This window comes from Salvelinus namaycush, chromosome 16 (genome assembly GCF_016432855.1).
Source record: "Salvelinus namaycush isolate Seneca chromosome 16, SaNama_1.0, whole genome shotgun sequence".
In the NCBI taxonomy this organism is placed as follows: domain Eukaryota; kingdom Metazoa; phylum Chordata; class Actinopteri; order Salmoniformes; family Salmonidae; genus Salvelinus; species Salvelinus namaycush.
Window position 1 is genome coordinate 25900749 of NC_052322.1, and position 13051 is coordinate 25913799.

The 13051-nt window shown below is 43.7% G+C and overlaps 2 protein-coding genes across 3 annotated transcripts in view; one reads left to right on the forward strand and one right to left on the reverse strand.

The window, feature by feature from the left end:
• Positions 1-936: 936 nt before the first annotated feature.
• Positions 937-2144, forward strand: szrd1 (SUZ RNA binding domain containing 1). The gene is made up of 2 exons (XM_039011502.1): positions 937-980; positions 1425-2144. Exons 1-2 carry the CDS (start codon positions 937-939, stop codon positions 1687-1689), a joined length of 309 nt encoding a protein of 102 aa, XP_038867430.1. The 3' UTR covers positions 1690-2144.
• Positions 2145-3212: 1068 nt separating this feature from the next.
• atp13a2 (ATPase cation transporting 13A2) overlaps positions 3213-13051 on the reverse strand; it is a 44665-nt gene continuing 34826 nt past the window's right edge. Inside the window, exon 29 of one of the 2 annotated variants that reach the window (XM_039010874.1) lies at positions 3213-4243. In XM_039010874.1, the coding sequence (XP_038866802.1) occupies positions 4076-4243 (168 nt within the window). In that variant the 3' untranslated portion in view covers positions 3213-4075. The remainder of the gene's footprint in view (positions 4244-13051) is intronic. The other variant, XM_039010875.1, reaches the window with a different exon arrangement.

Consider the following 13051-nt stretch of genomic DNA (forward strand, 5'->3'; position numbering starts at 1 on the left):
AATTTCTACTCCCGTCTCATGTCCTGTCCTTATATTAGTTGTATAAGTAATACAGTGTGCTATACAACAAAACTCTTATAAATTAGGGCTATTTTTAGATGATGCTAACTATAGCTACAGTACTGAAACAGAGTCTTTTTGCTATGTTTTGGGGGCTTTTTTTATGACCAGCACTGTAACATTAGGTGCGAGACAATTTTACCAGCATCATAGCATACGTATCGATGAATCATTGTGACATGAAATACAAGTGATAGTGTAAAATGTATGTCACAACGATTCATCGATACGTATGCTATGATGCTGGTAAAGTTGTCTCGCGCACCTACAGTGCTGGTCATAAAAAAAGCAAGCTCATGGATGCAAACAATGTAGTTCTTCCCCGTTTTGAAGTGGTTCTAAAATCACATATTGGAAAACGATTAGATCCATTTTCGTGTTCCACTGCTAGGTGTCATGGGTATTATGACGCGTCCACTGTAGGGCTCAGTCCAAAATAGTTTGTTGAAATGCTTTTACGTTGCGCTTTAAAATCCACGTCTTGGCTAGCTGGCTAACGTTAGCTAACTTATGAATTCATGAAACGTTTGATACTGATTCGTGTGCCCCTCCAGCAGCGATAGCAATATTACAGCTAGCATCTATTGAATAATTATGGTGCCAATCGTATGTCTATCTCAATGTCAATTTTCCAACTTACGTTACTAGACTATATTTCCAGCCTTGCTTTATTGCCATACTGCCAGTGTATAAATAACTTTGAAATTGAATCCAGGCCTCCATTGTTTCAGCCACCCTCCACTCCCCCTTTCTTCCTGCTAACATTACTCACCCCGGTTACCACTTTCAAGTTACATTTGGCATAACGTTACAATTTCGCATGCACAATTGCATTTTAATCACAGATCTTTCTGTTCTGTCTCTTAAATGCAGGAAATGGAGAGAAGATTAGAAAAGTTTAGGATCAGCCAGAAAGAGAAGTGAGTCAAATGCTGACACTGTTGGCCCTCGGTTTTATTTTTTTCCTTTCAATTAAGTCCTAGACAACCAGGTGAGGGGAGTTCCTTACTAATTAGTGACCTTAATTCATCAATGAAGTACAAGAAGCAAAACCCCACTGACACTCAGCTCTCCATGGAATGAGTTTGACACGTGCATTACTCAAACAAGTCATAGGGCAAACATTTTTGATAATGGACAGGCATTTAGGAAAATAGTCTCTTAATTAAAGCCATTTGCATTTCATAACCTTAACATTACTCAAAACATCTGTCCACCTCACAAGCACTAAGCATTTTCTCTTAAATACTTCCATTGACCTCCCCTCATCTCCCACTGGTACAGCCACATTCATAGTCCCCTCTCCTACTCACAGCCTTCTCACTGAAATCACCATTCACACTAGTTTGTTGTTTTGCTCCCAGACTGTCCAGTAATAATTCTACACAGTCACCATTGAAGACGGCCATCGTGATCCAGGACGACTCCCCCCACGCAGCGCCTCCGCCCCAGATCCGCATTCTGAAGAGGCCCTCCAGTAACGGGTTGCCCCAGGGCCAGAACCGTCCCGCGCCACAGGTCAAGTCCCTGGCCCAGCGGGAGGAGGCATACGCGGAGGCCAGGAAGAGAATACTAGGCAGCGCCAGCCGTGAAGAGTGGCCTCAGGAAAAGCTGAATGCAGACGGGTAAATAAATACCTTATGCAGGCTGTTACCAGTTGACAGTGCAGGGCGAAATGGTGTCCACTGCACAGCTGCCATGATACAATTGTTAATCTCAAGTATAGGCCTACTGTATGTGTGTATACATGTGGCTGTTCGGATCGGACATCAATCTCTGATTCTGTAAACTTGAGTAAACAAAGTCTGGGTATCTTGTCATTTATCTGCTACATATATTTTGGAAGCCCAACTTTGACTAAAGCAATATTTTTGTAGATGATCACATAATTTATACTGTACATAAGCACCACTGTTTTTGGTCTTCTCCGTACCTCCAGACCAGGGCTTACAAATTCCACCACACCCCCAGAGGACCAATCAAAAAAATCATGCTGTCTGCCAACCAGCATGCCTAGATGGCACACAAACCTTTCACCAAAACAGATAAGTGGAATAGGGGCCATCCTGACATGGGGAGAGTAATTAAGAGGAAGATGAAATGGCTGGGCACCCTCTAAGGGGTTATAGTAGGGTGTAAAAAAATACAAAAGGCCTCCAATTCTATGGGATGTGCTGTGAATCTAAATGCATATGTTCTCCCCTCATGGCTCATCCATTACATATATATATACACATACATACACACACTGTCAACTGCGTTCATTTCATCTAATGTACTTCACTGAAGTAGGAACTTGGGTGCAATGTCAGACTGTATTTTGGGGAGGGATCGAGTGCAAAAAAACTGATGTCCATAAAAGCTTTCGTGAGCACCTACTTTAAACTTAATGCTACACCGATATCTGAACGTGTGCCCAAATGTTAAACTAATGTATGTTTGGAATGAAAGGAATCCATGAGCGTCAGCCCAAGTCTGTCAGGTGGACAGCCTCTGGCCTCTTCAGTATGCCATGATGATATTTGAATGGAGGAATATCAGCACACTATTCCAAAGAACTCAGGGGAGTCCAGTTGCCTCTTTAGCAGCCACATTACTGCTGCAGATAGAAATGTGAAAAAGTATTTGCCCCCTTTCTGATGCTCTATTCAAAAGTAGAGCAAATTAAAGGGGAAAATACTTTTTCATAGTACTGTATCAACCATTCACCTAGTGTTCAGTAACATCGCCTCCCAACTGACAATTCAGTTTTCATCCGATGTTGGTTGTGAAAACTTTACATGCCAGAGGGTAACCCTGGATATTAAGGTTTTTCTGAAAGTCCTCTGTCTGCACTAAGAGGGATAGACAGGATCAACAGGGTTTGTGAAGCTCTGAGTGAGAACAAAACTGCCTGTAAATTTTTAATTTTAATTAAAATGATTTATATAATAATCTACTGCTTTTCTTTATATCTCAAAATGACCATGACAGTTTAAAGTGATATTGATTTCACCACAGAAATGATACGTATATCATCCACATTTGTTGTCCATTGGAGTCCCCTATTGAACATATTAATGGGATCAAATTAGCTCTCTTGTAAACATTTCACTTTTCTCTATTGTGTTGCAACCACCTACCTCTGAGAAACATAAATACAACCTGACAAGAACATTTAAAAAATAGTTTTATTCCTAATACTATTGAACATTTGAGCTTTTCATAATCTTATATCACTGGCTGGTATTTTTTATTTTTTTTATTTAACTTGGCAAATCAGTTAAGAACAAATTCTAATTTACAATGATGGCCTACCCCGGACGACGCTGGGCCAATTGTGCGCCGCCCTATGGGACTCCCAATCACGGCCAGTTGTGATACAGCCTGGAATCGAACCAGGGTCTGTAGTGACACCTAACGCTGAGACGCAGTGCCTTGCACCACTCGGCAGTCCAGTGGCACAGTATTGTACTTCACACTGCTGTTGAAAAGGAAAAATGTGTGAAACAGACTTCAGAGGTTTGTTCACTGTCCTCACTGCGACATTGTGGATGTGGCTCAGATCCTAGGCACTCTTTGGCTGGGGAAATATTGAGAGAGTTCGATTAAAATTAACCACGGTTCACCGGTCTATGGCCTGTGATGTAAATGGGCGAAAGCGTTGAGGGAGGAGCGCTTTTATCAAATTGAAGAGTAATCTGCACCGCTCGGTCATGTCAACAATGGAGCATGGTTTATCGATAAAATGTTAGAATTTTCGAACGTTCATTGGGAAGACAGAAAGCGTTAATCTAAAGCAATCACTTTTACATGTGAACACAGAATCCTACTCATTACTTCACGTGCTTCACCTACGTCACTTTTGTTTTGAGCCGACTTCGCCATCGGACAGAGTTGGGCACTTGGCTGACTCATGCCCGGGAGGCAGCACGGTTCCAAAACTAATGCTATCGGTTTAGACTCCTCCCACCGACACAACCTGGGCCAGATAATCGAATCTCTCAATATTGTGCAATGGGAGGAGAGGCTGATGCTAGCTCAGGCCAATGACTGTGCACTGGGGCGGGACTAGTGGTTGGTCCAGGGGGGGCCAGGAGGGAGAGTCTGACAGGAGGACGTCTAGGCGCTTGTACTGCTTCTTGGACTGGCGCCTCCCTCGGAGCAGACGCAGGCAGTTCAGCATACCTCGGTCTATCAGCATCTACAGGAGAGCCAGTAGGATAGTCACACAGTCATTGAGTACGTTTAAATGCATAGTAATAATTTGATATTAAACTGATTATGGCAGTATGCAGATTATGCAATAGTCATGTAAACACCTTACTCTGCTTATCTTAATTGGCTTATGGTCAAGTTCAAAGTAAGCATATGGGGCCTCTTATCAACCATGCGTTGGCACAAATCTGCGTAAACCATGTCTGGGATCATTTCCACACAAAATGTGATTTATCAATATGAACATTTGCTTGAGTGCATACATTTCACGCACAGCCATGCGTAGGCACAGTGCCAAGTGGTGGAATAAGGGAACTATTTGTCAAGCGTAGAATGTGGAAAATGTGTGAAATTGTGAGTAATAATATACATTTTTTCTACTTCATTGCATTTTCATTGTGAATTCATGCAACATACTGTATCTTGTCAGGCTATATCACATAATTTGACCACAGTGAATTTGCTACGATAATAATTAGGGCTGAACCCAAATAGTCGACTGGTCAGTCGACCAAGCAAATCTTATTTTTTTCATGGCACACGAGAGACCTGTCTTATTTGCGCCCATCTTAGTGAACTACTCCATAGCGGAGACTGAGACAAAGGCTCTGCATGGTCAATCTGACATCTGCAGTGGCCGTACAGCATTTACTGTGATGAGGCCTCCGCAGAAGTCTGAGCAAACATACATTTTGCACATCGCGGAGTAGAGCTATTGTCAAAGAAGTGAGTTCGTGTTCATACAGGACCTCCCGCACCACACCTACCATCAACCAATCATGTCAATGCGGAGCTATAAGGAGCCCTCCACCTTGATTTGACCTCCAGAGGTTCTGCAATTGCGTCACACCCTCCATACGAAGCCACCAACCATATTTACGTCTCAAGCATAAATTGTCTTTAATCCATTGTGGAGGCCACGGGGATGGCACAGTACAAGAAGAAGTGTAGTGTGGCTAAAATGCACCTCTCTCTCCAGAATGCGCGCTCTCCCGCCAATTTGTGTACATTCATTGTTTCATAACATCATTGTGTGAATTGTTTGCGTCTATCAATTCCCCATTACATATCACCAGTAGTACATTTACCGTTAATTCCTAATCTGTGTTTGTTTGGTTACGGTAATTTCTGTTAATGCATTCAATATATTATTATATCGTTTGCAGAGTACACAAGCTATGCTACACTTTTGAGAAACAAGTCAATTTAGTCAGTCTTTTGTTTGGAGCGCTCCTGTCAATGTTGAGTAAGGACGTTCACAATTAGGTAGAAGTAGGCCTATATGCGCGCAAATGTATGCATATAAATGTTTCCATTTGGGGATCTGATAGTATTTCTGATTGGCTTAACGCACTACCACTAATGAGGTGTGGAGCTTTTCAAAGTAGGCTAATGTTTTCTTCACCTCAAATGGCAAGCAAACAAAGTCTGTTTTTACATCCATTGAGAATGACAATAGTTCCTCAATGTATTTGAAAAATCTTTACAGTTCTCTCCTATTCGATAACCACTCAGCGTGAAAGGGAAAAATGTAATTCTCTGATCCTTCGGCCCAAGATAGTTGAAACAACGTTTCAAGTTCGTTGCAGACAGGGCCATGCATAGCCAATGTGATTTATAGGATATTTATTTTTATCAGGATATTTTCTACTTGCAGACTGCAATGGTCTTATTTGTTTGCTTTATAGGCAATTTTTAGATAGTTGGCAATAGAAGTTACTTTTTAGGTTTATCATTATCATTTAGATAACCACATGACAATGATTTTAAGATGCGAAGACGTTATAAATTTAAATTAAACTGTGCACATGAAAACCATAACTGGCAAGATAAATTGGCATTTCACATGAGAAGAAACGTTGCTGAATACCTTGTGTAGCCTATAGAGCCCCACAGTGGAGGTGTGTGTCCTAATACGCATAAAACCTAGCTGTCAAACAGGGAAATGGTTCTAATTGTTTATCCACCATTAATTTTTCCCATAGAGGATTTTTAGAAAGACTTAAAATAAGGGCTGTGTTTCGTGTAGGCTCACCATGGCAGTATCTATCTACTTATGTCAATATATTTGGCTCTATTTACATTCAGATTCGAAAATACTAATGAGCATCAAAGTAAACAAAAATACATAACTTGCACAAGACCATTCACAGAATTGTCAATTTAAAGACATTTTGCCAATTTATTAATTACTACATTTAGCTAACATTAGATAGTTAATCCAGAGATTCTTACATTTTCCTCGATTCGGCAGTCTCGTCCAGACCAACATGGCATTTGTAGTTCTTTATGATAGCCAAATTAGCATTTCATTTTTGGGGGGGCCAAGTATAACTGATCAAATTATTAAAAAGACAAGCATTGTAATTTTGAACTCCATAAAGTGAGTGTGGAAGAAGTTAAATTGTTTATCTAGCAACAATGACAAGCCACCGGGATCTAACAACTTGGATGGAAAATTACTGAGGATAATAGCGGCTGACATTGCCACTCCTATTTGCCATATCTTCAATCTAAGCCTATAAGAAAGTGTGTCCTTAGGCCTGGATGGGAGCAAAAGTAATTCCGATAACCATGAATAGTAAAGCCCCCTTTACTGGCTCAAATAGGCGACCAATAAGCCTTTTACCAACCCTTAATAAACTTTTGGGGAAAATGGTGTTTGACCAGACACAATACTATTTTACTGTAAACAAATTGACAGACTTTCAGCACGCTTATATGGAGGACACTCAACAAGCACAGCGCTTACACAAATGACTGATGATTGGCTGAGAGAAAGATTGAGGGAGCTTTTTTGTTAGACTTCAGTGCGGCTTTTGACATTATCGATCATAGTCTGCTGATGGAAAAGCATATGTTTTATGGCTTTACACCCCCTGCTAAATTGTGGATAAAGAGTTACTTGTCTAACAGAACACAGAGGGTGTTCTTTAATGGAAGCATCTCCAACATAATCCTGGTAGAATCAGGCCCCTTACTTTTTCAATCTTTACTAATGACATGCAACTGGCCTTGAGTAAAGCCAGTGTGTCTACGTATGCGGATGACTCAACACTATGCACGTCATCTACTACAGCGAGTGAAATCATGGCAACATTTAACAAAAAGCTGCAGTTAGTTTCAGAATTGGTGGCAAGGAATACATTTGTCCTAAATATTTCCAACGAAAAGCATTGTATTTGGGACAAATCATTCACTAAAACCTAAATCTTATAATAAATGTGGTAATTTAGGAGGTTGAGGTGACTAAACTGCTTGGAGTAACCTTGGATTGTAAACTGTCATGGTCAAAACATATTGATACAACAGTATCTTAGATGTGGAGAAGTCTGTCCATAATAAAGCGCTGCTCTGCCTTCTTAACAACACTATAAACAAGGCAGGTCCTACAGGCCCTAGTTTTGTCACACCTGGACTACTGTTCAGTAGTGTGGTCAGGTGCCACAAAGAGGGACTTAGGAAAAGTACACAGGGAGCTAACATTAATGATACGCATGTCAATCTATCATGGCTCAAAGTGGAAGAGAGATGGACTTCGTCACTACTTGTTTTTGTAAGACGTGTTGACAAGCTGAATGTACCGAGCTGTTTGTTTAAACTACTAGCACACAGCTCGGACACCCATGCATACCACACAAGACATGCCACCAGAGGTCTCTTCACAATCCCCAAGTCCAGAACAGACTATGGGGGGCACACAGTGCGACATGGAACTCTATTCCACATCAGGTAACTGATGCAAGCAGTAGAATCAGATTATGGAACACCTTATGGAACAACGGGGACTGTGAAGATACACACAGGTACGGACACACGCATACGCACACAAGCACTAGCACACACTCTACACACACATACATTGTAGATATGTAGTGGTGTAATAATGTTATATGATGTAAGTGCCTTAATGTGTTTGGACCCCTGGAAGAGTACCTAATGGGGGATCCCTAATAAATACAAAAATGTAATGTCATGTTGTATTTTAAATTGTATATAACTTCCTTAATGTTGCTGGGTCATTTGTGTCTTATTTCATCAAACAGTATGCTTAAAGCATCAGACAAGCTCAATGCATATATAGTTGATTCTATTAAATACATAGCTTGTGTCTATATGGAAAAATTATATATATTTTTCAAACAATCAAATGTTCAAAAGAATTTTAGTTGGACAGCCCTAATAAGAATAATCCATATAAAGTACAGTAATTTGTTCAATTAGAGGCACGTGTGAAAATGAAATCGTTGTTGAAATACTATAAAAGACTGCGATAATGGGAAATTGAATTAGAGATTTGGCACACACTGCATTGCGCAGAGAGTGCGTTTTTTGGAGACGGGTGGGATTTTTTTGTGCAGAATATACAGATCGGCTCATCAGATATCGTTTTCCAAAACCACATCACACTTTTTCCTATGTTATGAACATTCTCAATTCTGTTCTTAAGTAGTATTTTAGTATTTTATTTTTTCCAGTCCAGTGACTGCTTTGAAAGGACAGCTGACAACATAGGAAAGTCTGTGTGACAGCTTGGAGAGACAGCTGACCGGAGGGAATAGACCCCACTGGGGCTGTCATGGGCTAGGTACCCATGTTGGCAGTCTCCGACGCTGTTTCAGTATGTTGGAGACACCCGCTAAGTGCTACTGAAAGTCAACAAAGGAACATACCCCTAGAGCCTGCAAGAGCTGGGGCGCAAGATGGCTCAACGACTGATCACACGGCTACGGACCCAGGAACGGAAACGACTACGAGTAGGAACACAGCACATGAGACAACCATAACAGCAGCAGGACACACACTTCAGGTGTGCAGCTGTGGTTGGGAGAGAGTAACATCGGCAAGGGGGTTAAGGATCCATCAAGGGAGGAAAAGGTGCTTGGGAGAGCAGAGACAGGGACCTCGCATTGACCAGTACTTCTTACGAAGCAGCCAGTCAAAACAGTCGAATGAAGCACAGCGACGGGACGCAAACCAAAGTTCGCAGAGCATCAGCACCCCTGTAACGGAGGAGGATAACACAAGCACAGAAATGCCGGTGGATGAACTCACCCAACCACAGAGACCTCTAAAACAGGAAAAGATCAAAGGGCACAGACCGGGTGTGAAGTGGCCCAAAGCTGTTGAAAAGAGAGAGTGGGAAACAATCAACAACGACCTGACAAAAATCTTGGAACAGGTAGGAACAGCAGAGAAAAAGCTTGAAAGGATGGGAGACATTATCTACCACTACGGAGAAGAGCGCTTTGGAGTAAACGAAAGGAGAAGTGGCAAGACACCACCCGCGCCAGTCAAATCTAGGAGGCAGCAAGAGATCGAGATACTTGTCAGAGAGAGAAGGCAGCTGAGAAAGCAGTGGAAGAAGGCCTCTGATGCAGAGAGAGAAGGTCTCATGCTACTCCAAGCAGACATCAAATGTCGGCTGGCAACCTTGCGAAGAGCGGAAAACTTAAGGAAACTTCGTAGGAAGAAGGAACACTCAAGAACACGGTTCTATAAAAACCCCTTTAAGTTTGTCAAAGACCTCTTCGCAAAGGAAAAGTGCGGAATCCTAAAAACTCAAAAGCCAGAACTGGAAGAACATCTGGAAAAGGTCCACCAGGACACGAAAAGGCATGAGCAGATAATCATCCCACATGACATCCCACCTATTCAACCACCAGAATTCAATCTGGACACTGACCCTCCAAAATGGAAGGAAGTAGAGAACGTTGTCACGACGAGCAAGAGCGGCCTCGGCTCCTGGGCCTAATGGAATACCATACAAGCTCTACAAGAACGCCCCGGATGTTCTACGCTTTCTTTGGAGGCTCATGAGGATAGTGTGGCAGAAGGAAATAATACCAAAAGCATGGCGAAGGGCTGGTGGTGTGCTAATCCCGAAAGAGAAGGATGCGACAGACATCAGTCAATTCCGACCAATCTCCCTTCTCAACGTCGAAGGGAAGATCTTTTTCAGTATAATAGCACAGAGGCTGTCCACTTACCTGGAAAGGAACAAGTACATTGATACATCTGTACAGAAAGCAGGCATTCCTGGTTTCTCTGGTTGCCTGTAACATACTAGTATGATTTGGCACCAGATCCAAACAGCTAAGAAGGACAAGAGAGACCTCTATGTCATCTTCCTCGACCTGGCCAATGCCTTTGGCTCAGTTCCCCATGAACTCCTCTGGGAATCCTTCAACATTTTCCACGTACCAGAACCCATCACTACACTGGTAAAGGCCTATTTCCAAGACCTGCAATTGTGTTTCACAACACCTGACTTCACAACAACATGGCAGCGCTTGGAAGTAGGCATAATGGCAGGCTGTACAATTTCACCTCTGGCCTTCACTATGGCCATGGAAGTCATCATCAGGGCATCGAGATGGGTGGTCGGCGGTGAGAGAACTAAGGAAGGGCTCCGTCTCCCACCTATCCGAGCGTACATGGATGACATGACTACACTGACCACCACTGCAGCATGCACCAGGCGGCTACTTGCAAAACTGCAGGATAACACCAAGTGGGCCCGGATGAAAATCAAGCCAAGCAAATCTCGAAGCATCTCCATAGTCAAGGGACAGCTTAAAGATGTGAGGTTCTGCATTGGAGATGACCCGATACCAACGGTGTCTGAGCAACCCGTCAAGAGCCTGGGTAGATGGTACAACGAAAGCCTCCGGGATAAAGATCAAGTGCAGCAAGTAATGCAGGACATCGCCGACGGTCTTGAGAACATCAACAAGACCCTACTGCCTGGGAAGCTCAAGCTTTGGTGCCTACAGTTTGGACTTCTTCCCCGGGTAATGTGGCCACTCACCTTCTATGAGGTCACAATAACAACAGTGGAGAAGATGGAGCGAACCATTACCTCATACGTGAAGAAATGGCTGGGTGTCCCACGATGCCTGAGTAACATCGGCCTCTATGGCAAAGGGGTCCTTGAACTACCTCTTACAAGTCTAACGGAGGAGTACAAGTGCTCTAAAGTAAGACTTCAGATGACATTGAAGGACTCCAAAGACCAGACCATTAGCAAGGCTGCACCTCCCCTACAAACTGGACGGAAATGGACATCATCCAAGGCTGTGCAGCAAGCAACATCAGCCCTGAGACACCAAGACATTGTGGGGAATATCCAGCATGGAAGAGGAGGCTTTGGCCTGGCAGAAAGCAAACCAACGTTCCATAAGGCAACAACATCTGAACGCAGGAAGCTGGTGGTCGAGGAGATGCGCAGACAGGAGGAGACTGCAAGAAGTGCAAAGGCTGTCTCTCTTGCTAAACAAGGGCAATGGACGCAGTGGGAAGGCCTGGAGAGGAGAAAGATCAACTGGAGTGAGCTTTGGCAAATGGAGGCAAGCAACATCAGCTTCATCATAAGAGCTGTTTATGATGTGCTTCCATCACCAAAAAACCTACATCAATGGTATGGCGAGGACCCGACCTGCCCCCTCTGCCCAGCTCCAGCGACTCTCAGGCATATAATGACAGGTTGCAAGACCAGCCTCTCACAAGGCCGCTACACCTGGAGGCACAATCAGGTCCTCAAGAGCCTGGCTGCAGCACTTGAGACCAAGAGAAGTGCAACCAATTCATTACCTCCAAAAGCAAGCAATCCCGTCAAAACAACAACATTCATCCGGGAGGGACAGAAAAGGCCCAAGCATCCTCCTACGAAGCCAGAAACTGGACACCTAGCCATGGCCCGGGACTGGAAGATGCTTGTCGATATTGGCCAGCAACTCATTTTTCACCTGAGATTGCTTCTACCAACCTTAGGCCAGACATGGTACTCTGGTCCCCTTCATGAAAGGCTGTGTACATCATAGAGCTCACAGTCCCGTGGGAAAACTCTGTTGAAGAGGCCTACGAGCGTAAGAAACTGCGTTACACAGAGTTGGCAGCAGACGCAACTCAGCAAGGCTGGAATGCAAAAGTCCGGCCAGTTGAAGTGGGATGCAGAGGATTCGTGGCTTCTTCCACCATCAGGTTGCTGAAAGAACTTGGAATCCATGGACAGGCTCTGCGGCAGACCGTCAGAGCAGTTTCTCAAGCAGCTGAAAGAGGCAGCCAGTGGATCTGGATCATACGGAAGGACCCTTGCTGGGCTATAACTTCATGACCCCCCACCCCCACCTGAGAACCCAATTCAGATCTGAGGTATGCGGTCAGCTGTAGGGCTGGCTCAGGGAAGAGGACGCCCCTGCCTTGCATAGTCCCGTGGGAAATCTTAATTGGACATGGGACACAAGCTAAGGCTTGATCACCCTTTAGCTGGCCACCTTTGATGAGGGTGTTTAGTGATTAAAGGCCGAAACACCACTGATTCGAAGGCACACTACTGAGGATGTGTCCCAAAATTGACATCTTAACCCAGTCTAAGAAATAAACCTCCCATGCCACTCCTGTTTTATACACTTCCGGCGCCGACAGAGATGGCTGCCTCGCTTCGCGTTCCTAGGAAACTATGCAGTATTTTGTTTTTTTACGTGTTATTTCTTACATTGGTACCCCAGGTAATCTTAGGTTTCATTACACACAGTCGGGAGGAACTACTGAATATAAGAGCAACGTCAACTCACTATCATTACGACCAGGAATATGACTCTCCCGAAGCGGATCCTGTGTTTTGCCTTCCACCCAGTACAATGGATCAGATCCCAGTCGGCGACCCTAAACAACGACGCCGTAAAAGGGGCAAACGAAGCGGTCTTCTGGTCATGCTTCGGAGACGGGCACATCGCGCTCCACTCCCTAGCATACTACTCTCCAATGTCCAGTCTCTTGACAACAAGGTTGA